Source organism: Colletes latitarsis, chromosome 11 (assembly GCF_051014445.1).
Source record: "Colletes latitarsis isolate SP2378_abdomen chromosome 11, iyColLati1, whole genome shotgun sequence".
Lineage (NCBI taxonomy): Eukaryota > Metazoa > Arthropoda > Insecta > Hymenoptera > Colletidae > Colletes > Colletes latitarsis.
Genome location: NC_135144.1, coordinates 30,659,133 through 30,686,878, shown reverse-complemented (window position 1 = coordinate 30,686,878; position 27,746 = coordinate 30,659,133). Strand labels below are relative to the sequence as shown.

General features: G+C 35.2%; 3 protein-coding genes and 1 long non-coding RNA gene across 10 annotated transcripts in view; 2 read left to right on the top strand and 2 right to left on the bottom strand.

Moving 5' to 3' along the window:
- The first annotated feature begins 221 nt into the window (after positions 1 to 221).
- On the top strand, positions 222 to 14,101 carry Esp (Epidermal stripes and patches). Of its 2 annotated transcripts, none has more exons than XM_076777079.1 (11): positions 222 to 701; positions 9,969 to 10,147; positions 11,042 to 11,295; positions 11,394 to 11,595; positions 11,691 to 11,911; positions 11,996 to 12,167; positions 12,289 to 12,456; positions 12,644 to 12,805; positions 12,940 to 13,080; positions 13,179 to 13,324; positions 13,426 to 14,101. In XM_076777079.1, exons 2-11 carry the CDS (start codon positions 9,970 to 9,972, stop codon positions 13,780 to 13,782), a joined length of 2,001 nt encoding a protein of 666 aa, XP_076633194.1. In that variant the 5' UTR covers positions 222 to 701; position 9,969; the 3' UTR covers positions 13,783 to 14,101. The 2 variants fall into 2 exon arrangements, with proteins under 2 accessions (XP_076633194.1, XP_076633195.1); XM_076777080.1 differs by lacking the exon at positions 222 to 701 and adding an exon at positions 7,682 to 7,808.
- On the bottom strand, positions 2,709 to 7,507 carry LOC143347680 (uncharacterized). 2 transcript variants are annotated; one of them, XR_013080654.1, is made up of 5 exons: positions 7,033 to 7,507; positions 6,603 to 6,880; positions 6,232 to 6,531; positions 6,027 to 6,150; positions 2,709 to 5,849 (listed from the first exon to the last, which is right to left on the bottom strand). It is a non-coding gene; the product is annotated as an uncharacterized LOC143347680 (long non-coding RNA). The 2 variants fall into 2 exon arrangements; XR_013080655.1 differs by having other exon boundaries at positions 2,709 to 6,150; positions 6,346 to 6,531.
- Positions 14,102 to 18,049: 3,948 nt separating the features above from the next.
- The window catches only part of Rpl32 (ribosomal protein L32), a 188,817-nt gene continuing 179,120 nt past the window's right edge, over positions 18,050 to 27,746 (bottom strand). The window contains exons 1-4 of one of the 2 annotated variants that reach the window (XM_076777905.1): positions 19,290 to 19,400; positions 18,921 to 19,045; positions 18,664 to 18,816; positions 18,050 to 18,247 (exon numbers count right to left, since the gene is read on the bottom strand). In XM_076777905.1, coding sequence (XP_076634020.1) covers positions 18,089 to 18,247; positions 18,664 to 18,816; positions 18,921 to 19,013 — 405 coding nt within the window. In that variant the 5' untranslated portion in view covers positions 19,014 to 19,045; positions 19,290 to 19,400 and the 3' untranslated portion in view covers positions 18,050 to 18,088. Of the gene's footprint in view, positions 18,248 to 18,663; positions 18,817 to 18,920; positions 19,047 to 19,289; positions 19,401 to 27,746 lie in introns of those variants that run through there. The other variant, XM_076777904.1, reaches the window with a different exon arrangement.
- On the top strand, positions 19,772 to 27,708 carry Hecw (Hecw ubiquitin protein ligase). Of its 4 annotated transcripts, none has more exons than XM_076777896.1 (9): positions 19,772 to 19,955; positions 20,755 to 22,035; positions 22,340 to 22,621; positions 22,896 to 23,094; positions 23,176 to 23,711; positions 23,803 to 24,140; positions 24,214 to 24,414; positions 24,652 to 25,611; positions 25,752 to 27,708. In XM_076777896.1, the coding sequence occupies exons 2-9, from the start codon at positions 20,797 to 20,799 to the stop codon at positions 25,843 to 25,845; spliced, it is 3,849 nt and encodes a 1,282-aa protein (XP_076634011.1). In that variant the 5' UTR covers positions 19,772 to 19,955; positions 20,755 to 20,796; the 3' UTR covers positions 25,846 to 27,708. The 4 variants fall into 4 exon arrangements, with proteins under 4 accessions (XP_076634011.1, XP_076634009.1, XP_076634010.1 ...); XM_076777894.1 differs by having other exon boundaries at positions 19,776 to 19,955; positions 25,763 to 27,708; XM_076777895.1 differs by lacking the exon at positions 19,772 to 19,955 and adding an exon at positions 20,024 to 20,415 and having other exon boundaries at positions 25,763 to 27,708.

Genomic DNA, 27,746 nt, shown 5'->3' with positions numbered 1-27,746 from the left:
TCGATCGAGAAATTCGCGAATTCAGTTTCGTAAGCGACTGGCGAACGCGGGGTTGAATTCGGAATTGTCGAGAAAGCAGAAACCGGTACGAACAGGCCTAACGCCAGAGTCCTTTATGCCTTCCATCGGATTGTTCTCCAATGACGTTATTGCCTTAAAGACGGCAAACGGAGAAGGGGAGAAGAAGAAGTTACGGCACAAACTGTCGAAGAACCACGACGCATTTAAATGGCCGATCGCGTATTGCCATGAATTCAGTCGTCAGCCTCACGAAACCGGATTGAACTTCGCGCTTGCGCTCGTGCCCTTACGGTCTTGCTCTTCTTTTCAGTTTCTTCACATAAAAGTGTCACGGGACCGTATCGATACCGATCTATTCTTCGTGGCGCTCGTTTCCGCGAACGAAAACCGATCGACCAGGCGAGGAAGTTCGTGATTCGAACGCGTGCATATGATCCGTATCTTCCGTCGTTGTTCCCCGGCTTTGTTTCTCGCGTTTCTTCGCCGATAGGATGTGTCGCGGATGCAAGAACAAATAACATCCGGTTTTTGGTCGTTCAAATCCGTCCGTAGCCGGACCAAAATTCTAACTAAACCACCGCGTTGATCCTGTTCGCCTTTGTTTCGCCGAACGACGGTTTTTCAAAAACGAAGCGGCAACTGGAACAACCTGCGTCGTCGTTTACATCGTAACGTTTTAGGTAAGTCCGTTTCTTATTTCTCTTCCGGCGGTTAAGTTTTCTGTAACGGATCGCGCCGCGAACGGACACGTACGCGTTTCCATTTCTGATGCGAGAGATCATAGAAACCGGAGCATCGGGCGATCAAACGAATACTGTAACAAGACAATGCGCCAAGACGTTTATCGATACAACGTTTTTAGGTTTCTCGGTTAGCGTACAAACGATTCGCCGTTGATCGACGAGCGAACTAATTTTTCGTCCAGATACGAACGGTGAAATGAAAATTCATCTACCGTGGTGCACGGGAAAGATTTATTTTACAAACAATAAATTTGCCAGCTGTTAATGGCGTGTCGACAGTTTCTAGTTCAGCTATTCTCAAAACGAAATCCACGATTCGATACCGGTTTGCGGAAAACGTGCTGCGACTGCCTGGGAAATGTGGAAAATTGTATTATCTGGCCACGATTATCGGAGCTTCTGTTTCTAAATAGACACGCGTGCACTTGGGAAAGCGCGTGTGACGTAAAAATTGTGAAAAATATTATAGAGTTAGATGCAAACGTTGTAACAAAAAACCGGTTCTTATCGGTTGCTTATTACGAGGTGCACCGTAGGCGTGTTTTAATAATAAACCAATATGTATCTGCATGCCTATTGGCTAGTAATTATTCTAGCACTTTCTTAGTGCTTTCGGAGTAAAATATTCTTTTAAATAAAATTATACGCTTCTGGAGACTTGTGTTAAAAGTTCGTAGTTTTACTGTTAGAGCTATGGTAGAGATTGTTGATAAATGTAGTTGCATAAACGATTTTAATAAAAGATTTAATTATATGATAACTACCATACTACACGAATTGACGATCACCTTTTGAATCGTAACTTTTATAATAAATTTCAGATTCATTCTGCGTCATAGCAACTGAGATTTTAGTTTAAAACTAATTTTACCAACGTCGATATCGATGCTTATCATTTAAAATTTGCTTTATCATTCACATTTCCTTACAATAGAAGAAGCAAGTTTACCAAAAATCTTTTAGAATAGTTTGAATAAATCTTTTAAAATAATCGAAAATACATGTTACGGCGTTGGAGTATGTCGATGGATCGCATGATCTCTAGAAAGTTAAATATCGAATGTACCGTATCATGATCAATTTAATTGTGATTATCTTTATTGGATGTCACATCCTTAAAGATCGGTGAGAGTAAATAGTGTCGGAATCCTACCAAGAATGTACTTATTTGACTAATATTAGACACTCCCTAATAGCCTCGCTCACATTATCTCGTGAAAATTCTTAGTGTGTGTTTAACAAGTTCTCGCGTACCAATAAACGAATCAGTTTACGATGGTTACAAAACGTAATATTGTCTCATGGGTACAAACGAAGTCAGTAAACATGTAACACATCGTCGATTCTCGCTTGGCTACAATATTAATATTTACTTTCCCGAAAGCTTAGTCTAATTCTAAATTTCAAAATAAAAATACAGCTCTATCGACAATTTTCTATGTAACTTTCGTATAAATCAAGCGGTAAATAAGGAATCGAACAAACGAAAAGCTTAATTGTTTTAACGAAATCGGACAAATATCAAAATTCTGCATTACTGCCAGTAATTGAAACTCGTTACGAGAACCACGAGAGTTTATACGTTCTATTATCTCGATGCAGTTCTAATTGCTCTTAGATCCTAAATTATTAACTTGTATCAGTAACAGCTGTCACGCGAAAGCAATTACTATCGTTTAATCCTAAATTAATCGATGCTGATCCTATCGTCCGCGATCTGCTGCGTTGGCGCGTAATTAAATCAAAGTGGAAGCTTGGCTCTCAAAATTCAAAATAGACACGCTACTATTTTTCAACACAATTATACAAATGACTATTATATTTTATGTTAAAACAGTAAGGTTCGTTAACATGTACTTCGAGTTAAGTATTCGAAAAAGTATTTGAATTAATCGGAGCCTTGGACTACATGAACGATCATTCGCTAATAAAAATTAAAAATCTAGATAAAAGTAACTGCAAACATGCCCCCAGTAGGATTATGTCAAATCATACGTATTTGAGATGCGTATTTGCACTATTTAGAAGCAATTTAAAGTACAATTAACACTTTTACTGCCACGGGTGGCCATGTGTTTTATTTTTGTCGGCAAATTAAATCCAAAATAGACCTGGAATCCGACGTTCAGTCGCTGAGACTGAATCCAAGGGTCAATGCAAACTGTCTTCGTATCTAAATCAGAGTGATCAGTCACAAGCGAGGAGATTCGTTGATAAAAATATCATCTTGTTTCAACAAATATTGCCACTAGGTACTGTTTATACGAAAGAAGTTCGGATACTTTGGGACAAATCGTGTATTAATCATCTCTATCTTAATCAGTCTCTGTTCGTAACGTTGATACTACGTCTTAGGGGTACGAAACAGATATAATGTAGAATGTAGATAATAGAATGCTCGAACAACACAGGTTTCACTAAACGATTTTCATATTTTACCGGTTTGCGAGTCTCGTATATTTTAGCTGCATTCTCCATTAATACCAACGAAGACGTAAATCATAAATAATCTTTCTCGTAGAATAAATAGAGAGGAACGTTTCCTGGGTCTTAAATACGAAGCTTATTGCGTCTACCGGATAACACGCAACTGGGTTGTAAAAGGATAGCAGAATTTTCTAAAATAATGATATAGACAGTATAAGGATCTATCTAATTCCACTTGCACGCCTTTATCGCGATCTTCAAAGCTCGTTTTAATCGCCCGTAACTAAGCATTTAAGTAAGCAAGACGCCGAAGCGCACGTGACACGCAGAATAACGCATATTAACTCCTATTGTGCGCGCGTGGATGTCTCTATCAGTCAAAGAATGCAATAGCGTCGCGATGAAATTGCTGCTTATTTGCAATAGAAAGAATGCTACTGGGATGCGTTATTATCAATAACAATGCACTCGTGTTGATCATGTTGTAAAATACGTTTCACGTTGTTCTCTCGCCGTGGCCCGTCGCAACGTATCGATAAGAAACCACGTGTAAAGGACACCTGGATGCTAATACAATTAAAAATGACAATGTAGAGTTGTCACCTATATGCGGCTCGATGTAATTAGATGATCGCAAATAACTTATAACTAAGACATTAAATATTACATACGAACTTATTAAAGTAATTGTACCGAATGATTACAATAACTAGGTCATGCCATAGATATGTTCTAAGCGAAGATAAACACAAATCGTAGAGGTACATTTTCTATAATTTAATAATCCCTGCTACCTTAAGATACGATTTTTCTGCAGTTGCCTTTCTCTTGAAAATAGGACTACCTAATTTTGTATACATAAAATAATTTCTTGAATCAGCGCTCCTCGCAAGATTTATTACAGTTTAATAGCCTTTAGAATGTATGCAACGAGGATAAAGATTTAGAATTTCTATGCGCCAGTTCGCGGACACGGGTTAAGAAGCACAGGTATACATAATAATAAGCGCGTACGCGTCACACGCGTGCAATCGTGCATATGCTTTCCAGACTCTTCAGACTGCATGTCTCTATTGTTTCAGACGCTGTATCATCATTCGTTCAACTTGGTACGCTTGTTCAGATTCAAATTTTATGCTCGTTATGTTATCCCTATATTGGTTCTTATAATAATATTCATAGCAACCTCGTGTGTCTCGCTTTATACAATCCACAAAAAGTTAAAGAGGGAAGAGGTTGTTTACGTGATTGGTCTTCATTGATTAGTATCGAAGATATTATTTCCTTCTTAAGTGACGGGGTTCTATATCGTGCGGTTATTGCATGTTAGCCAGTATTTGTTTACATCTGTGGAAATCGAGTTGATCACTTTTTGAGATTGTCGTTAATGCCATGAATATATGAAGTCTTCGACGGTTAATGATATTCGCTTGTCAACTTTATTGCGTTTTAAGAAACGTTACGCCAGACGGTGGTGAACTGGAGGCTCGCGAGCCAATTGTGACTCCTTCCCCCTACTTTTCTGTTCCGCTCAAGTGTAGAACTACCCCCTCTATGCTTACTGTGATCTGGAACGAAGGCTTGCACCTAACTAGCGTCGAACCTGATGGTGGGAGAATCTGGTAGTGGGACTGTTGTGGTTCTCGGCGGAGGAAAAATTCGTCGCCCTTGCATTACGCAATATTTAAGGGGCTCCTCCGTTCCACGCAGAATTCTTAACTGCGATCAGTGTTTTTATAACTTCTTTTTAAGTAGGGGGACACATTAATTTTAATAAAATTGATTTTAACATCGAGCATCTCGATTTGTTCGTTATTAAAGGCCGACGTCGTCGTCTTCTATGGCGCAAGGCTGAGCTTGTTTTTGTTTAATCAGTCAAGAATGACAGTATTAGAGATTGTGATTTTACACATTAGACTGTCCTTGTTGTCATCACACATTACAAGGACAATCTATTGCAACTCGGTTCTCAGTAGACCATTATACATTAGATTCATAAGAATTTTATGCCTGACGTAATAATTTTCCGTTCCATTGATTTTCGTGACACTTTATTTACGTTTAGTATTACTTTTTAACGAGTAACTGCATATTAAGGTTTCCATATACTCGGATTTTTGCTGTACTAATTTAATATACTATCCACGACAAAAAAGAGAACGTATCAAATATTCAAATTAATTTTACTTTCAACGGAAGTTATCGAAACAAGTTATGCAGATCTTATTAATGTTTTTTCCTTTTTTTAGAAAACTTGGATCATACCCATTTTTTATGATAATGAAATATATCATTTATCGAACACGTTGACTGCCATTAAGCTGATGGCAAAATAATTTCCGACGTCATTTTTCGCATACGTACCACCCACGAGGTAACTTCTTGTTTACATTATTATTTGTGCATAAATTTTCCGTTTTTCTAATGCATTCTGATACTTGTTCAAGATAAGAAGATAAATTCAAGAAGCATAGTGTATTTGGTGCAGCATATTGGGCTACAGTTAAATGTAGCGGCGATAGATTTATCTCATTTTTAGGAACATATATAATAAATAAAATTAGCTATGGATCATGCATAGTCAGCATTGCCTTCTTGGGATGTAACCTTGGTTTCGGTATGGACTTTGGTGATTCATGAACATCCAGTCCACTAAACCTAAATCAACGTTCATTATCATACATTATCTTAAAAAATCACTATCTGATTTTAAAATTATCCTAGAATCACTATCTGACGATGGACCAGCATTGAAGTAGCGAATTTCACATCGTTAATTCTCGTGACTCGAATTGATCTCACGAAGAATATACTTTTCGAGCTTTCTGATCTTACCATTTTCTCTGAAATCTATCACACGACTTGTGCCAAATTTTCCTAGAGACTCTGATAATTTGATATCTGTAATTTCTGGAAGAATATCTATTTCATATTTCCAATTCGAATAAGTCATCAAATTCTGTGTAAAAAAAAAGAATATTGCATCATGCAGGATCTATAATTAACAATTATTACAATATTCTCAAACGGATTATCTCACACGCTCAGGCGGCATGACTACTAACATGACTTGCAAATCGACTTTGTTTAGAACAGGTCATGTTTGTAAATACAGTCCTTGTTGAATGTTAGGTGTGACTGGCAAATTTCTTACCTTTATCTAGATAGAAATTTCGAATAACAAATAAGAGATAAACCAATTTTTTTGCATCGTTCTCCCCCGCATAATTATAATTCCCTATGCATTGTTTCACTGTTCCGTTCAATGTATTCTTTATAATTTTCGCGTGGTTTATGTAATAATTGTTTCGAAAAACGATGTTCTCGTATCATTATATATCTGGTAAGGAAACATGAGGTACAAAAAATTGTGAAATTACTAGTTGTAATAGCGTTTAATGGAACACTTACTCCACCAAGTGTTTCCTAGACAGTAGAAGAAGAAAGATGGATCGCGTAGTATAGTCCCGGAGGCCACTGACAGAAATATAGTCGGCGATTGTAATCATACAAGATACGATACGGTTCTACTGGTATCGCTGTTACGCTCTATCAATCTCCGGAAAAAATATACCACGTGTCGTTAAAAAAATATGACCTTGAAACGACATTGGTGCCAGTACACGACCTTCCTTCTTGAACGTTCAGGCGTCCCTCCTCAAAGTCCTTTAACCTCTCGAGTGTAGTTACTAAAAAACGCAATGTGGTTTCAGAAATACATATATGCATTTCAAGATCAAAATAGGATAATTTCCAACTAGAAACAAATTTTCAACAGCCAGAAATAAAAAATTTAATAATCTTTTAAATAAATAGCCAAGTAAAAATATTACCGTAGTACCTTTATTTAAAAGCTGAAGAAGGACAGAAATACATTTGTTCGTCGACAGAAGGCTCGGAAGTTTGTCTTGTTTCTAAATGTAACGATGCGGGAAAGCTGTCGAGCGGTATTTGAACAGACATTTGCTTCTTTAATTTCGAATCAACCTCGCGTCTCTTAAATGTCCATAATATGCCTGTGATTCTTGATTTCTTGAAGAATCTTGTTCGTAGGCACCTATGCCGTTTCTTGCATAACTAAAAAATGAAATACAAACACCGCACCGGATTAACTGTATCCTGATTAGCGCGGTTTTGCTCTAATCTCGTTTAAGACGCCTCGAAAGGTAAAATCAGTTTGAAAATATGGCGCGCAATAATAAACGTATCGATCGAAAGTTTTATCGTTGTTCTTAGTTATTTTTCCGTCGATTATAGAGCTTGAAAAGCGAAATCCAACGACCTATATTTGCATAAAAGAATTTCAACCCGTAAGCCTGTTCGATAGCTTGCATCGCATAGTTTTCCATAATCGTCGACTTCCAATACATATATTTACGGTTTCAAGGCAATGGTAGCAGTTCCATCGGCGGTCGATTAACATATAGCATAATTTGTGAGTAAAGATTAAAATGTGACGCGGCCGTAGCTATTCGAGTGTATCGTGATTTGCATGGAAAAACAGTATCAATACGAATTAATTTACGATCGGCGTCGTACGAGAGAAACGTATGGATCGTAACGAGGCCCGGCAATGGAGAACCGCGTGACCGAGGAACGAAGTTGACTCAGAAGCACGTGAGTGGCACAGAATGACCGGTTGCACCAGCAAACCATGTGATACGCCCGCGGTAAACGCTTCTTTTCTTCGTTTTCCCTCGTTTATGACACGTTCACCTGCCTGAAAACTATAGGCTTATCCAAATTGAGTGTCACGTATTTACATTTAAATAAAACACAAATTATTTCAGATATTTCAGGTTTCATTATTTTTATATAAAGTCCGCTTCGTAACGTTAATCGTGGAACGCAATGTCATTTAAATGACCGTCTTTTTACCCAATTTTTTATTACGCCATTACATAATTGGGGTTCTATTTCGTTAATGGCGGCTATAATGTTGTTTGTTATCGACATAAACTTTACTTTTTAAAGAACCTCATAGGAAACAGTCTAACGGAGTTAGGTTGCGTGATCTTGGGGGCCAGTTGATGCCTCCTCCTCGAGAAATCAGGCGTCGAAAACAAGATCGAACAGAACTTGAGTGTTCTAATAATTTTCAACAATTTGTATACGTTGTTGCACAGTGTAGCGTTCCATGATGATTTGTGAAATATAACAAAGAACAATCAAACCGTTTGGCAGTGCCATCTGTTGGAAGATGTGACACTCAATTTGGATAACCCTATATACATGCAGCGCGACGCTCGTCACCGGACGAAGAACTTCAAGATAGAGCGAATTAAAATCGAATATATCGATGAATATCGAAACTGGTGTTTCTTCTCGAGGAATATTATAATCGCTTATTTCTCATTCAATTAAAAAAAAAAAAACTATAGGATTTTACGAAAGACAATCGATTGAACTACGATTAAGAAATACTTATTACAGATGTACTAAAACAAATTGTACTTTTTACGAGCATACTAATACTTCACAGTTCCTTGAAACTTAAATCGCTGTAATAAAAAATTACGAAAACATGATGTATCAGGTATGCGGTCTGATTACAGATATATTGTACCATATTTCTTTAATTACACGCATTACGAAATACGACGAGTTGCGTACAAATGCGCTGATTAGTTAATTATACATTATGTTTGTCAGATAGATTATAATTTATGATGGCGCGTTTGTTAGTTCGTTTGCTTAGATCTACGTCGATCGTTTAGTTATAACAAATATTTTACCGATACATCTGTATGATAATCATCTGATAATGCTATCCTTCTACGAATCGTACATATTAATATACTAATTTCACCTTAATCTGATTCCCCCATTTTGTCTCTACAGATTCTACTTATATTTTACATTTACTGTTTCTCTACTGTACGAGAAATACATTATTGTTCATATCGCTTTCGACGATGCGAAAGATCGGTTCTTGCTGATCGCTTGCTGACTTTCATGCATATTTACATGTCTCATCCAACATTATTCGTACGATGCAACGAAAAATCACCTAACCTCATCGTTACACAATATAACGTAAGCACGATGTTTGTAAATGTATACGTACATAAGGAATCTCGCAACAGAAACCATTCATTTGTATTTCTTTTGGAAATATTCTGCTTAATCCTTGCTTTCGTTCTTCCGTTGCAGTTTGCTTCCCTTAGTCTTCCAAAACGTTTAAAGCACAGCATCTACATATATGGAAATAATCTAACGAAGATGAACCGACTCGATGTTTAACGAATCGAAGATATTGAAAAATAATTGTACGTTTCTCTTCGGGGAACACTCAAACTTCATAAATGCGACTTTCATTCTAAATAAAGTCATATGTACCCATGTTTTATAATGCATCGAATAACAGCAGTAATGCCATCTAGCGTTTCCGCCATGCCATTAATAGAGGCTTACCGAAGAAGGGTAGCCGCAATCTCTTTAAAACAAAAGAAATCCTTAAAACAGAGTCCAAGCTCTGATCCGTGTAAATTTTAAAACAGGAATTGAAAACACCAAATACGACTTTTTTTACTTTAGTCATTAGATCAAGGAATCATGGCCTCGTTTAAAAGCTATTATATCGAGCACTCTTTGCAATGGGTTGTAAATAAAATAGACGACAAAGTCAACATCGCAGAGGGAAACTCTTCACAATTATCGACTGTATCGAACCTTTTCTTTTTCATAATGATAAACATAATTTAATCTATCTCTTACATTCCTGTAAAACTATTTATTTTAATTGAACGTAATTTATACGGTATTTTGGATTTTCAGGATGAGCAAACCGAACGGCAAAGGAGATGCAAACGAAGATAATAGAACCGGGGCATACGTGAATCACGCCTTGAGCGGATCTGGAGATAGCATACACCATAGTAATTCGAACAGTTCTCCGATTCTACGTGACTCGTATGAGAATCACCAAGGAATACAGGGTTCTTCGGATTTTATATGTAAATATTCACAGTAACCGAACGGTTAATTAACACATTACTGTTGAACGTCGTTGCCATCTGATACTCGCTTTTAGACGAAAAAGTATGTATCGCACGAATGCGTTGATAATGGTACGCTTATAGAAATCGTTCCAATTATAAAATCATACTATATGTATATTGTCACACGATTTAATAGCGATACTCGCAATAAATGGTGATATTCTTTTTTTTTAGAGAAAATGTGAGTCAGTTCCAATCCTTTTTATTCCTAACTCTACACCAAAAGCATAAATGTGTAAATCAGATAACAATTGTGATTATTCGCTAAGATTGATTCATGAACGTGAGTTACCGTCCAGTTTAACAAAATCAGAATTTATCGAATGCGTATAATATGTATGCCTATAGTGAAGTTTCACTCGTATTTCGAAAAAATAAACTTTGAAAATTCATAGTGTATGCGTGGAATAGAGTACGAGTTAGGATACAGCACAAGTAGAAATAGCGATTAATGGACAGACGCGGCAGGGAAATCGTATTGGACAGAACGTGTATTTGACAAATTCTCAAATCAAATTATCTCGAAAACAAGGCCTTGAATGCAAAAATTAACAACGCAACTTTTTCACGTGCCTACTTATAAACAACGCTCACCAATAGATTGTTGATACAGTGACATAAACGTAGAACGATACGTAAAAAATTGTACTTTGATACTTAGAATGTTTCGAACGTAACTTCCATAACAACACGATGTTAAGTGATTCCTGAACTAAAAATAAGACTGTTCTTGATTGTCTTTGAGCGAGCATCGGCAATTGACTATTTAGTTTATTTACAAGCAATGGAGGATCGAAAGTTTTATTAATCGAGTAAACACGCGATGCTAAATGAATTTGTTTTTCGTAGTGGTGGAGGACCCGGGGGATGACGTGATCCAGCAGGAGCACAGTCTTCTAGATTCAGTGTTTCAATACACAAGACGACGTTTTAGGTCGGCTTGTACAAAGAAAACTATTTACAAGAGACTGCCGGTCTTACGATGGTTACCCAGATACAGTGGACAAGATGCATTGGGCGATCTTGTTGCTGGCGTTACGGTCGGTCTTACGGTTATTCCACAATCATTAGCATACGCTAATGTAGCAGGTCTGCCACCTCAGGTTAGTGAGTTTCATCGATTCAAATAAATATTCAAGTTACTATTCAAGTGAAACAAAGGTAAAGTAGGTTTTTAATATATGCCTATTATATTTTTCAGTACGGATTATACGGTAGCTTCATAGGTTGTTTTATTTATGTTATATTTGGATCCTGCAAAGACACGCCATTAGGACCTACTGCCATTATTTCTTTGCTCACTTATCAAACGGTCTCACATCTTGATGAACCTGTGCAACACGCGATACTTCTCTGTTTTTTGGCTGGAGTAATAGAATTACTAATGGGTATATTTGGTCTTGGTAAGCATAAAAAAATCAACTGTTTTCTTAATATTCGGAACAGTAGTAATTGCAGCAATTTTAAGATATTCTTATATCTTGTACGCGTGTTTCAGGATTTTTAATCAATTTTGTGTCTGGGCCTGTCAGTTCGGGCTTTACATCGGCAGTAGCTTTAATAATTGTTACTTCGCAAATAAAAGATGTTCTCGGCATTCCTGCCAGAGGGTCACAATTTCTTGAAATGTGGAAAAATCTTGCTGGACAATTACACAAAACTTCAGCTTGGGATGCTGCGCTTGGAGCAACTTGTATAGCACTTCTTTTACTTCTTAGGGTAATTGTCACATGTTAAATACTATTGACAATTATAATGTATTAGAATAACAAGTTAAAGTCTATCCGTTCTATTTTGTTACAGCTTCTATCTTCTTACAGTATTGGTCCTAAAGATGAAGAATTACAAACGTCAAAATATCATATTATAAATAAAATCATTTGGTTAATTGGTACATCGCGAAACGCGTTTCTGGTGATACTTTGCGGTCTTTTGGGATATAGTTTAAGTGGAGAATCTCCCTTCACATTGGTTGGTAAGAAAAAATAAAATAGGATTTACAAATTTAAATTAAAAAAGAGAAAAAATAATAATTAAACAAAATTATGTTATTCGTAGAATTAATAGTTTGTAAACGCATTTAATTTTTCGTACAGGATATATACCAGGAGGTCTGCCAACTGTACAATTACCAACATTTAGTTACATAAAAAATGATAATACAACTGTGACATTTGTTGATATGGTTTCAAATTTGGGAAGCGGTATTCTTGTTTTACCACTTATCTCATTAATGGAGGACATTGCTATTTGCAAAGCTTTCTGTAAGCTTATGTTTCACTTTTTATACCACATATATTTGAACAAAATATAATGTTAAGTTTTATAAGATAGTTGAGACTTGAGAACCTTAGGACTTAAACTTGCTTTTTAAATATTACATATAATATTATATAAGATTAATTTAGTTCATCGAGCATCTATATAAAATTGTAACATTACTTGTTTCAGCAACTGGAAAATCAGTTGATGCAACGCAAGAACTAGTAGCGATTGGAATATCAAACATCGGTAATTCCTTTGTTCAAGCCTTTCCCGGTACAGGATCTCTTAGTAGAAGTGCTGTGAATAATGCTTCTGGTGTTAGAACGCCGATGGGTGGTGTTTATACTGGTAATTTGATTTATTATTTACAAATTCCATCATTATTATATTTAATAATTTGTAACGCGAATTCGACAAAATTTTATCTTACCAAATTTGCTTTTATAGAAATCGAAATTTCACATATTTATCATTTATTTTAGGTGTTCTAGTAATATTAGCCCTTCTTTTTCTCACACCATACTTCAGCTATATACCGAGAGCTACATTAGCAGCAATTATTATAGCTGCTGTAATATTTATGGTCGAAGTTAAAGTCGTAAAACCAATGTGGAGAACAAAAAGTAAATTTATAATTTTAAATAAAAATTAAAACAAAAGATTTTAATGATCTCAAGAGACGTTAATATCTTTCTTTCATTGTATATCCTTTTTCTTATAGAATCGGATTTAATCCCTGGATTAGGAACTTTCATCGCGTGCTTATTATTAAAACTGGAAATTGGAATTCTATGTGGTATTGGAATAAATATTATATTTATTCTCTATCATGCAGCGCGGCCAAAAATATCTGCAGAAAAACTTACTGTGCGCATATCTTTCTTTATTGTTTGTTAATTTCAGCATTTAAAATAATAATACAAAAACCTTTTTTTTTCTAACTGTTTGTTTAATTTTTCACGTTGCAGACTCGACACGGTATTCAATATCTCATGCTGACGCCAGATCGATGTTTAATTTTTCCATCGGTAGATTACGTACAAAATTTAGTAACAAAATACAGTCGGCGCACTGGAAACGTGGCTACCCCAGTCGTGATCGACTGCTCGCATATTTATGGGGCAGACTTCACTGCAGCTATAGTAATCGAAACTTTAATAAAAGATTTTGCTTTGAGGGGGCAACCACTTTTTTTCTACAATTTAAAACCCTCTGTTCATGCTGTTTTTGAGAGTGTTGCATCAACTGACTTTGTTGTGTACAATAGCCAGGAAAAGCTAGACAATCTTCTAAGAGAAAGAGGATACTTAAAACAAACTAAATAGAATATGTTATTTATATGTATATGTTCATTTACTTGTTATGAACTGAATTACCACAATATCTTGCACTAGTGGTATGACTTCGCCCCATAGAAAGTTGTTAAACAACGTCTTTCTCAATTGCCTTTGATTACAGAGGTATGTGAGTTATAAGATATTTCTACATTATCGATTTAACTTTACATTGATTTTCAACGAATTAGGTCCAGTTTCGTTGTATTTTGTACTTAAAAATATATTACAATCAATGTAATAAATATTCGCATTAAATGTATTACATCATATCATGTTTTCAATAAACATCTTTGTTATACGTTATTATTATTATAAAAAAATATCTAGCAACAATTACTGTTTGTTACCACCTACACTCAACAAACAGAGCCATGCGGAAATAATAGAATCTACTCCTTTATTAAGAGTGCTAAAATTTATATACATATAAAAATTACATAAATTAATTACAAAGTTATACAGGGTGTTCGGCCACCCTTGGGAAAAATTTTAATGGGAGATTCTAGAGGCCAAAATAAGACGAAAATCAAAAGTAGCAATTTATTGATTCAAGTTTCGTTAAAAAGTTATTAACGTTTGAAGTTCCGCCTGTGAGACGGCAACTGAACTTTCGTGTCCCAATCTGACTGCCATACCGACCTGAAAATTCGGAGGTGATTTTAGCGTCCTCTTCTCATGGATGGCGGTCAGTTGAGAAACTATTCACTGAATTAGTACTATTCATTTCTGAATCTGTTGGTAACGTTGCGAATAACACGAAAATGGTAATGGGTTTCGAGACCCCATAAAAATGAGCCGAAAAAATACATTGGATGAAAGATCTACTCGTATACCTCGTCTTTGACAATACTCTAGAATCTTTGATGAATCAATGAAAATCAAAAATAATCTAGCGAAGAAGCACTATATTTATGATGACCTATGCAAAGCGGAGCGCAGCCAATTTGCTAATATTATTTAGTTTTTAATTAATAATTGCATTACCTAGCTAAGAGTATTACGATTATTAATTAAACGCTAAATAATATTACCCAGATCTCACCACGTGGAGGGTGCTGCGAATGAAGACCCGCACTAACCGATTCCCAACCACCCTCCATTAATAAAGATCTTCTGTGACCAACGATCATTGGTCGAAGAAGAAACAAACGAAAGTGCAACCAATGAAAGACGCACAACCAACGAAGAGAGTTGAAAGAGTTTTCAAAAGAATTTGTCTTTAAATAAAAATAACCTGCCCAACTATAAATCTAAATTCGTTTATTATATCAAGAAACAATTCTAAATTCGCAGCCATTAGCTCGGTGTTACACACGATAGAAAAGCTTTTTTATTGTGAGTAACACCGATTACCAGGTCTCACCACGTGGAGGTTGCTGCGAGTGGAGACCCGAAGGGAGATAGATGGAATCCAAGTTCCATCGATCTCCCTTTTACATTCTTAGAAACTAGATTAGTCGTGCCAAGTAATTATTTCGTTTAAAAAGGGATGAAGCTAAATTGTTGGAGACGCGACGCGACGCGATGCTGAACCGTGCAGCAGATCTTCGGATCGAATCAACACTACCCTTGGTAGATTGATTTCTATTTCTAGAAATCGATCTATCATGGGCAGACGACTAGATCTTTCGGACAAACTGGACGGCCGATCACATGTTTCGTTTGACGAAACAGCGGTGACCGAAGCAAGAAACGAAAGAACGAGTCGAGAGAAGCTACTTGTTAAATAATTACTTGGCAACATTGGGAGACGCATACAATAGGGACTTAAAATTAACGTCGAAGCTCAAGTCTAGTCAAGTTGAAGCTAAAATTCGGACGATAGAAAGAAACAAAGTTCCTTGTACCAAGCAATTATGTGGTTAAAAAGAGGGATGAAGCTAAATCGTGGGATACGCGACTCGACGCGGCGCGACGCTGAACCGTGCAGCGGATCCGAGGATCGAACCTACTGCCCTTGCTAACTCGATCTCAACAAGAAAACAGAGAACTGCAACCCCGAATCGAGGTCTCCATTTCTCCAATGCAACCCGCCGGGAGCCCGAAGGACCCGACTTAGGCTGTCTGACAAAGAGAGAGTACCTGAGACAGAGTCGACTTCCGCTGGAAGGTATGCGTTTCCGCAGAATACGGAAACTCCACACCTTCCAGCGAAGTGCCGTTTTCCCTCAATCAAGCTTACCAAGGGAAGGCGATTAGATCTTTCGGACCAGATACACGGCCGATCACGTGTTTCAATCGATGAAACAGCGGTGACCGAAGGTAAGAACGAGGGAACGGGAGAACGAGAAGCTACTTGTTTAATAATTGCTTGGTACAGACGCGGAGATACATATAATAAAGAAATCTTCGACGTTAATTTTAAAATTCGCGACGAAGCTTAAATCTAACCGACTTAGAATTAAATGTCCCTCGGCGGATGTGGCGTACTCCCTCGATGTCCCTGCGAATAATCTGAAACTAAAATTGATACCCATATTAGTGACATACGAAAGGAAATTTAATAAACACCATGCAAACTAGACGAAGCGATGGAATAATTAGTCGTGCTGATGCACCTAAAAGTGAGAACCTATAAGATTCTCGATGCTAGACCTACCTAAGGAAAGGTACAAAATTTACACATGTTAGGAACAAAGTATTCTACCTATACTTGCGTAACGAGAGTATAAAGTCGAAGTAAAATAGCGAATGATTAGAAAAATTGTCCGAAGAACCATACAAACTTCAAAGACGAACAGAAACAAAGATTGAAAATCCAACGCAGAATTGAAAATCCCACAATGAAATCAAAGAGTGAAAATACCCAAGAATCAAACAAAATATCTTAGCGAAATAGAATAAGAATAAAAATCTTATTCTAATTAGTGACATCGAAATTCATGAAATAATATACAAACAAAATACATAAAATAATATGGAAACAAAAATGGTACATGATCCAACACAATTATGTAAATTCAAAAAATAAGTCAGAAGTAGAAATAGAGGAGGAAAACATAATAACGAGATAAAACCGGACAGTAAAACAACACCGAATTATGACCAAACAAATAAAATAAACCGGTCAATTTTGTGATAATAATATAAACAAGTAAAGTGAACTTACTACTTGTTGAACATTAGTTACCATTACCAAGGAAGCAGCACCAGAGGTCCAGCTGTAACATAAGAAACGATTCGTAATTTAGCAAAAGCGTTGAATTTGTATCAAACGACAAAATAGAAGTGGGGAGAGCAATTTTAAATAGTTCTTACCAGTGGTCATCACGGTCCGGCACTGGTCAGTAGTGGTCAGTTGTCGGATCTGCACTGGTCAGCACTGGTCAGTAGTGGTCAGTTCTGGTCAGTTCTGGTCAGTCCTGGTCAGTCCTGGTCACTGCTGGTCCCCCCAGTGGTCAGCCCTCCACGAATAGCCTGACGTAGGCCCGCGAGACCCGTTCCCCCTGGATGCTCCAGGGGTACTGAAGAATTTGTCCAGCGGTAGTCTTCGTGTGGGGAAGTCGAAGAGTGGGGAGACAGTGTCAACGTGAAGAGTTAAGAACCGCTTGGTCTAGAGAACACTATTTCGACTGGTCCCACCTCTTGACCATTTCTGGATCTTCACTGGACCGCTGACCTTGATGTCAACCTCACTGTTGACCACCAGTGACCATAAGCTAGTCATTGTTGATCATAGACCCATTAAAGCTATTACGAAGATTAAAGCTTTCTTACGAGGATCCCCTTACAATTTGATGGATGATCATTTTAACATTTTGTTCCACTTTGGAAGAGTGTATCTCATGTTATAAGACACTCGTGGTGCTGCGATAGCGTTCATCCCACTAACGATAAGTATTCTTTACCTCGTTTATGTGTAGTAGGTATACATGGGTTGGAAAATAAAAATACCTGGGCAGTTGAGTGTGTGCGTAAATGCATGTGAGTTGCGGTGTACTTGTCAATGAGGTACATCCTTAGGTATTTTAATAATCTTGAAATTTTTAAATTATCTTAATCGATTGATTACTTTAATGAAATTAATCAATTAATAAAATTTCTGTAATTTCATTTTCTGTCTCACTTCCTCTTGTGTTCATTTCTAAATCTGTCGATAACGTTGCGAGTGACATGGAAATGGCAATGGGGCTCTAGAGCCCCAGAGAAACGGGCCGAAAAAATACATTAGGTGAAAGGTCTACTCGTATACCTTGTCTGTAATAATACTATTCGGGACTATGAATCAGGAGAGAAATTTGAAAAACAATAGACATACTGTAAATAGTTTATTAAGAAATGAAATAACGTGATATTACTCATTTTCTTGAGAACGTAATCTTGCACTGGCATTTGTCACACGTACGGAAAGTTGTTGAGCTCGTTCAACAATAGATTTGCGCTTTTTACTGCTTACACCATGAGCAATTTCAGCACAGAATTTTCGGTTTTGCATCATTAGAACTTCTAATTCCTGTAAACCCAGAGAAAACAAAAATTTAAATGTGAATAAAACAATTAAATTCTCCTTTTATAAATAATTATCTTCAGTTTAGATTGTTTTTATAAAATTTTATAAAACGCTCGGGACCGACCGCGGTCATTTCTGTGGGCATGGTTACTTCTCGGAATTCAACGGAGATAAGGAAAGAGGATGAGTGCGAGTGAGATACACTAGCTGGCACACGAAACCATATATGTGTATAATGTATCGATAATGACCGGCATCAAGTTACGCTCGACACGCTCGATATTTGAAGCCGCTTGGCTTCTATGAATTGGCGAAGATAACCGCTGTCATTTAAGTGGGCAAAAATAGGGTCACTTATGCGGGCACTGCTGTATACACATCATCCACAACTAAAGGATGAAAAACTTAATTGTTCTTACCTTGACATTATGTACCAAAACTTTCCTAAAACCAGTGGGTAGCATATGACGTGTTTTCTTATTACTTCCATAACCAATATTGGGCATCAAATATTGACCCTTGAAGCGTCTACGAACTCTGTTGTCAATACCTTTTGGTTTACGCCAGTTTCTCTGAAATATGGTTTTATAAAATTTATGTATGCACTTGCAATAACTTTAACGAAGAAGGTATTAAAACTGATAAACGACAATAAACGATATAGTAAATACCACACCTTTAGTTTGCTGTAACGGTCACTCTGATGCCGAATGAACTTTTTAGTTCTTTTCTTGACAATTGTCGGCCTATATACCGGTCGAATAACCATTTTGATTTTTGTATGATACTACAAAACTGGAACTGGAACTGAAATCACGAAAATAATGTAAATTAGTTTCATATTCATTTATGAGACAAGTTTATTGACAACTACACATTTCTATCGCACATTGTTTTATTTGTATAACTGTGATGTTATATTATTTCTAAAAAATATAAGTTATGTTGTTTCATTTTATTTCTTTAAATTAAGTTGTCGTGCGTATATTTTACACCACACAAACGATTTTTGTTAATAATACAGATTCTCCATCACATTACGTACCGTCTCTCGTTACGCACCAGGCAGAAAAGGTTATGTGAAACAAAATCACCAGGTTTGGTGTGTTTCTTAGACATGCCTGCCAGAGTGATGGCTAGGGGAACTCCGATATTCCTAGATATTACGAAAAATTTATTTCAGAACAATTAATATCTAATGGCTCATAATACATTGTTTAATATCTTATTATTATTTTTAATAACGTAAAGTAATATAACTGTTGCTGACATTTTTTCTTCTTGCATGTTGATAATATAGAATTATTAATAATTCTTAGAAACTCTAGACTCAAATATTGTTATACATTTTTTATCCCGAAAAAAACTAACACAAGTACATTATTCAAGCTGTAATAAATATTGTAATGTAAATTGAATAAAAATATGAAAAAATAAAAACAATGCAATTTCTAAAGAGTATCTAAAAATAGCGTTTCTAATAGATTCGTTTCTATTTCGTCATGAATAGCCAATGAAATATAACTAGAGGACATCTAGATACAACATACTGCTGCCCACACTGGTCTGCTCTATCTTTCTGTCAAACGAAAGCGTTCCTTGATGTATTTATATACCGAGTGAAAAGAGTAAATGAATATGTAAATGTGACGTGAAATGTCTTTACCGGGACTTTTCGGTTAAGATATTCGGAAAGATGTAACATATGCAGGTAAAAGATATTGATACGATGAAGTTTCCGTGCGATATGACATTTCCAACGTGTACGAAATTCAAAGCATTAACAGTTATACTTTTCCAAAGTACAGTATCATAGAGATTAAGTGTACCATGTTTACCGTAACTTGTTCCGCATGACTAGCAGAAATTGTGAATATTCTTTGCTTTTAATTTGTCGTGACTAATTGAAGATGTGCAAATTTTGAAAGACGACCACAGGATATGTTATACGCCTTACGATAATTATACTACACGTTTATACGCATTTTAATGCTTTTAATATATACAGTTTTAAAGTTAAAAAAAAATTTTAAATACCCCAATTTTATTTACAACGATATACTAAGATCGTTGAAAACAAGAACTGTATAAATTTAACAAAATATTTCTCATTGACAAAAAATTGTGTCAGATGTCTGGGTTTCGTTCGACACACTTTCCCCGTTATCGCGGTAATGCTTTTATTTTTCAAGAAAAAATGCATTGTTAAAGATATTAAAATTATTTTTACGTCTTCGTCTTTATTTCTTTTTTAATGATTTTCGTTTAGTCTTAATAAAATTCAGAATGAATGCAAAAAGTAAAATTTCACAAAAGACGTATGTATCTAGACAAACAAGAAGATAAAAATGTTTCTGTTAATCATATAAGTCATAACAAATCACAACATTTGTAAAAAATAATAGACATTAAACTAGAAATAATATACAATATTATTTTACCTATTTTTTCGTTCGATAATTCAATTTTTGTCTATTCTATTAACATTTCAATCTTATTCTTATTTACAGCATTATAAAGAGATACGACTGATTGGTACTATGTTTTAAAAAATGCCATCTGAGGTTAATGTTAACGATACAGCTTTTGGGAAAGAAAATGGAGGAGATGAATCTGAAGAACAATCCGTTGCATTATTAACAGTTAGCACATCAAATCAAGAATCTCCAGCTACGGTGAAACATGTGGAAACGAATGCTATAAGAAATAATAATAAAGCATTTACATCTGGTACCCAAGATGATTTTATAGAACAAACTGAGAATGCTTCCTTACCATTAAATACAAATTATATGCCAACTGAAAATGGTTTGCAAGCGGAAGCATCTTCTTGCGAAAGGGAAGTAACTGACAAAATAAGTAATACTAGTACATTAAACTCCCTTGAAGAACAAAACTCATGTCATAAATCAAAATGTAATAAAGAAAATGCAAATTTGAAAGCTGTTGCTTGTACGTCTGCATCAGTTGATGAAATTGAAGATAATAGCAGCATTTTGTGTGAATCAAATAATGAAATTACTCAAAACTCGAGTCAAAAGCTTACATCATTGTCTCATAAGAATTTAACAAGGAAAAAGTGCTTTTTAGCTAATGCTGAAAATAGTACTGGAAGGATAGCAAGTATTTCAGAACAATTACCTTTATCCTCCAGAAATATGATTAGGAAGAAACAGTTTTTTAGCAAAGATTTACAGTCAAATAGTACAGAATCACAGTATGAACAAAATACGAGAGACCAACATAATAATGACGATAATGCATTCAGTGATAATATTAGGGATTCTTGTATAAAGGATTGTAGTTTACCTTTGGAAAGTTTAGCTTCGTGTAGCTTCGATCGGTCACAGTTTCAAAGCACTTCAACAAACGAAGCACATAGTAATATCATCAATGAGCATAAACCGTTAAGTTTAGCAGAAAATAATAATAAGAGTATGTGTGAAAGTTTAAGTAAACTGAATGAAGCTGGTAGTTCGTTTTCACATGTATCTAAAAGTGTGCCAAAATCTCAAAACACTTTGGCAGACTTAGTGCATTGCAATGATATTACAAAAAAACCGTTTAAACTGCCAATTTTAGAAAATATACATGAAACTGCCAGTGCACGACAAATTGAATTTGAAGACAATGCTGTAGCACTTTTGGAACCATCCTCTACTAAACAAGTTCGCTTAGAAGAAGCCCAAGGTATAGAAATAGAACCACATCGTTCTTCAAATAGTAGTGATGCAAGTAATTCTGATACAGAATCACAGCAAGCAGTTCTAGGTCATAATGGGACCAAAAAGGTATAGTTAAATAATAGTGACAATAGTCAATTTAGCTCATTGTTGTTATTTTTTCATGTATTTATAATTAAATTATTTTCTATTAAATCAAACAACTTTGAATATTTAATATATTGAAATTAATGTATTATTTTCACACTTTTATGTATGCATGTGCAGTGTACTTTTAACTACAAAATTTTTAACAGATCAGTATTACACTCCTTCGAATGTATAAATTAAAATTCAGATCCAACAGTACTATGGCAATTGTACATACTAATTGCTTTCAACATGTATATTTATAAAGTATATTTCGCTTCAGAGGTCATGTGATACAAATGGTGTTGTAACAAAAGAAGGTGTGGAATATTATCAGTTGTGGCGGAGCACAGGGGGCTTTTCATCTCCTGAACGTTTATATGAAACATTATATCCAAGTCCTCCACCACTTCCACCACGGACAACGCACAAACTTTTACACAGAAGTAATGCTGGTCCACCAGAATTACCTAAAAGACATCTGCAAAAATACCCTGCACCCTTGCACCCTGAAGATTGTTTTGAATTTGAAATTGTAGATGTTGACGAAGCTTCTAATTCAAAGGTAATTTTATACAATATATGTATGTATTGCAGGAAACTGGTAAGACAGGTAATATATATGTTTACCTAAAATTTAACATCTTTCTTTAATTATGAATACAGTGAGTCCTCGAGTTACTCGGTTTCGTAGATATGCGGTTATGCTTTCACTTATGTTTTTGCATATATTTTGTATGCGTTTTCCTTATATTTATAATTAAACATCAATTAAAAATGAAAAATTGTAAATTTTCTATAAATTAACGAAGTATTAAATATGTAATATACTATTTTAGTCGCGGACGGCTGTTACAAAAAGTATAGCATTATTAAGTTCACCAAGAGCACATAGGCCTTTAGAAAGACCGGAAACCGGGTTAACAAATCAGCTAGAATGTCCACCAACGCCTACACATCGCCCAAAACCATTGCGTCCATTACCGATGTGCCAAACATCAAACGTACCATTGTCCTCCGAAGAACCCCTGCCTCCGTGTAAGATAACAAAACTGTATTCTAAAATTGTTCCACAAAGGAAAGAAATTTATATTATATTAATTGAATTATTATCGGCAGCATGGGAAGCAAGAATCGATAGTCATGGTCGAGTATTTTACATAGATCATATTAATCGTACTACAACTTGGCAGAGGCCCACATTAACAACGCGAAACACCGGTTGCGACTTACGAAGACAGCAATTAGATAGACGATATCAAAGCGTTCGTCGAACTATTTCTCGACCAGACAATATCGATCGTGAACCGACTAGCTCGCAGCACGCGAATGGAAATAACTTTACGAATGCCGAACGAGCAAATGAACGATCCGAAAGAAACGAATCCGAACCATTTGACATTAATACAAGTCCTCCAGTATTATTTTTAACGAGACCCGACTTCTTCACAGAATTACATACGAACGCGGAGGCAATGGAATTATATAATCGCAATCCCAGTCTAAAGCACATGATTAACAGGGTCAGAAGAGATACAGCAGTTTTTCCAAGATACGAACACAATAGGGATTTGGTTGCATTGATAAATTTCTTTGCTGATCCAGTTAAAGAGCTTCCAAGAGGCTACGAATCAAAGCTTGATAGAACAGGCAAAGTAAATATATTCAATTTTATATTACTTATATTATTGGAAAATGCTCCTTCCGAAAATGGAACATCGTTTAAACATATTAATGTAATTTCAGAGATTCTTTATTTGTCACGCTAGAAAAGCCACATCTTTCATTGACCCAAGATTGCCTACCGAAGCAGCACATGCACGAACGTTATTAGATGAAGCACCCATGCCACCGCCCAGACCACAACAATCAGCTATTACAACTACACCTGATATACCTGTTGCTTATAACGACAAAGTTGTTGCCTTTTTACGTCAACCAAATATAATGGATATATTAAAGGAAAGACACTCAGCACTTGGACAAAATATAGCGCTTCGAGAGAAAGTTAATACAATACGAATTGAAGGCAGTACCGCTTTACAACGATTAGGACATGATGTACCCTTAGCTCTATTGCTAAGGTATACAATATAATCATTTTTTTAATGCAATAAGGAATGCAGAAGTATTAATACATTGGTTTCATTATTGTAGCTTATTTGAACAAGAAATTATGTCGTACGTACCTGGAAACGTGGGTAGATCTCCACTAGGTAGTCCCCATGCTTCACCTGGCTTAACGAGAGCTTCTGCTAGAGCTCCAGCTCCATACAGAAGAGACTTTGAAGCTAAACTTAGAACGTTTTACAGGAAATTAGAAAGTAAAGGCTATGGGCAAGGTCCAGGGAAATTAAAGTAAGTTTACATTAATGTAATAAGCATAATGATATTAATATGTGGTGAGACATTTAAAATAGATCACTCGAATAACTAGCACCACCTCTAGTGATAGAAAAAATGCATGAGTTCGATATTTCTCGGTTTCAAATGTAGACAAAAAGTAAGCAAGTTGTTCAAGGTGGCCTATTTTACATGTCTCAACCTTATAAATTCACTTAAATTATATACTTTTGCATTTCTTGTTTTGCTTAGATTACATATTAGAAGAGAGCATCTTTTGGAAGACGCTTTTACTCGCATTATGGCTGCTTCAAAGAAAGATTTGCAGAAAGGCAAGTTGGTAGTTATGTTTGACCATGAAGAAGGTTTAGATTATGGTGGACCGTCTCGCGAATTTTTCTTTCATCTATCGCGTGAACTTTTTAATCCTTACTATGGATTGTTCGAATATTCTGCTAACGACACTTACACCGTACAAGTGTCGCCAATGTCAGCTTTCGTAGACAATTACCACGATTGGTTTAGATTCTCAGGCAGAGTTTTGGGTTTGGCTTTAGTTCATCAATACCTACTTGACGCTTTTTTCACGAGACCATTTTATAAAGCTCTTCTGAGAATACCAGCAAGCCTGAGCGATTTGGAAAGTTTAGATCAAGAATTTCATCAAAGTTTAATGTGGATTAAGGAGAAAGACATAAGCATAGAGCCATTAGAATTAACTTTCTCCGTTACGGAGGAACTCTTGGGTCGCGTGGCTGAACGCGAATTAAAACCGGGAGGTAGAAATATTGCTGTTACTGAGAAAAATAAAAAAGAATATCTTGAGAGAGTTGTACGCTGGCGACTTGAACGCGGCGTTGCGGAACAAACGGAATCTTTGGTCCGTGGATTTTATGAAGTTGTAGATCCACGATTAGTATCAGTTTTTGATGCACGAGAATTGGAATTAGTAATAGCTGGAGCAGCTGAAATTGATCTTAACGATTGGAGAACGCACACAGAATATAGGAGTGGTTATCACGATGCACATCCGGTAGTTGAATGGTTTTGGAGTAGTATAAGTCGATTTACTAATGAACAAAGATTGAGGCTATTGCAATTTGTTACTGGAACGTCAAGCATTCCATATGAAGGATTCGCAGCTTTACGTGGATCTACAGGACCACGAAAATTTTGCATTGAAAAATGGGGAAGGCCAAATAGTTTACCCAGGTATATAAGATTTTACTTTAACAGTTATATATGTAGAATAAAACTCTAATTTTCCGATGCTTCCACTAACATTATCATACAAACTCGTTTTGTTATTGAAACTACTTTGCTTGCCAAATAATACTATTTTTTAAACGAAGTATGTTTTCAGAGCTCATACATGCTTTAATCGCTTGGATCTTCCACCATATCCTACGCCTGAAATTTTGTATGAAAAGCTTTTATTGGCTGTAGAAGAAACAAATACCTTTGGAATAGAATAAAATGAATCGTTTACTTGATTACAGCAGATATAATAACGTAACAAGAACATTGTGCTTCGTATTATTTGAAGCATCTTTACGGATTTAAAGGTATATTGGTCATGTATTCTATTCTTCAGAAACTCGTAATTGGATTTTTAAGATTACTACAATCAAAACTGTATCAAAATGTAAATATCTAGAAGAAAAACAGTTGCGCATATTTTGAAAATTTTAAATATTGTATACATGTTGCTGTAATCTATTTATATTGAATCTAAACGATAATCCGCGCACTACACGTCTTGTATAGAAATAAGAGATTTAATACATTATGCAAAATATTTCGATACGAATATATACAATTACTTTTTCGTTCAAATTTCTATGATTATAGAGCTTGTTGAAAAATCATTATAGATAAAGTAGAGAAAAAAAAGTCAACTTTAAATTGATACAAAATACGAGACTTATTTAGCGTGATTTATACAAGAGCCTCTTTTCTTCACATTTTACAAAAATGCTCTTATAACTTTTTAATGAAAATTAAAAAAATGAACAATGCATTTCATAAAAATATATAGTGCAGTTATATTAGTAATTTATTCTATGGTCTATTTAGTTCATAGGTATGATGATCATTTCTAGTCTATATTTTTAAATATTAAATTCGCAGCTATTTTTCTAATGTTTCCAGACATTCCATGTCAATTTACTTAATAATGTCCTAATCAGTTTAACAGATCACACAAAGAACTAGGAAAAATGTTTATAAGACAAAGAAAGTTTTACTGCACATTTTGGAATATCTTTTCATAGGATATTATTATGTTTTATAAACGTTTCTCCGCAATATATGTTTTACATAATTTAACTCCAGGTCAAGTAGAAATTTGATTAAATGTTTGTAAAATGTCCAGAAAACCTGTCAATGAATACACAACGAAAGTATGGATAGCATATGAAGAATATAAAGTCAATGAAAGTAATAATAATGATAATAATTAAATTATTATTTAACTATTGATTTCGCGTTTAGTATTAATGTAGACACTTTGCAGAATTATATTTGGTGTGTAGAGCATGTTTTGCAATTTGTGTGTATACTATGTTAACACACGTAAAATATGTTAACGAGATACTGTAACATCATTATTCTACCTCTTAAAATTTAATCTTGCTTCAGCAATTCATTACGAGAAAAATTTTAATCTATTTAATTGTTTCTTATTCGTAAAAAGAAAAACATGTACGAAATATAAAATATGCGCAGGTTCCTGACAATGTGTGAGAAATAATAATAATGTCACTTTATTTATATTATCTCTAAATTACACCGAAGAATAACCATTTCACATCAAGAGAATATATTTGTTGAATATCTAACAAAATTTACATCAAAGAATTAAATGTATGTAATTATTGGCAAATTTAGCTGTTATTTATATTGTGTTCACAATATATAATTTTTACTTCAAAAAATTTCAAATTATGATCTTCATTCTACATGACGATAACGATAACGATATCGTTAAATAACAATAATAATATCAAAGTAGCGATAGTAACATTATTTATTAAATGAAAATACTAATATTATGTGATTGTTGAAAATAAGTTGCACTTTATATTGTCTGTAAACTAGTCATGTAGCATAGCAAAACGGTAGGATTTAGTATGTACTGTACATGATACAGGCATGTTAATCTTAGGTAACACAATATTTACAATGAACCATGACTGTGTGAGAACATTCTTTACTTTATTGTTAAAGAAAATAAAATGTGCCTCTTTTGTTATGTTACATTAAACATTGTTGTTTCCCACTTTTATTCGCCGAATTTCTTTTATTTAATTATAGAACAGCAACAATAATTATACTTTGTAAAAACG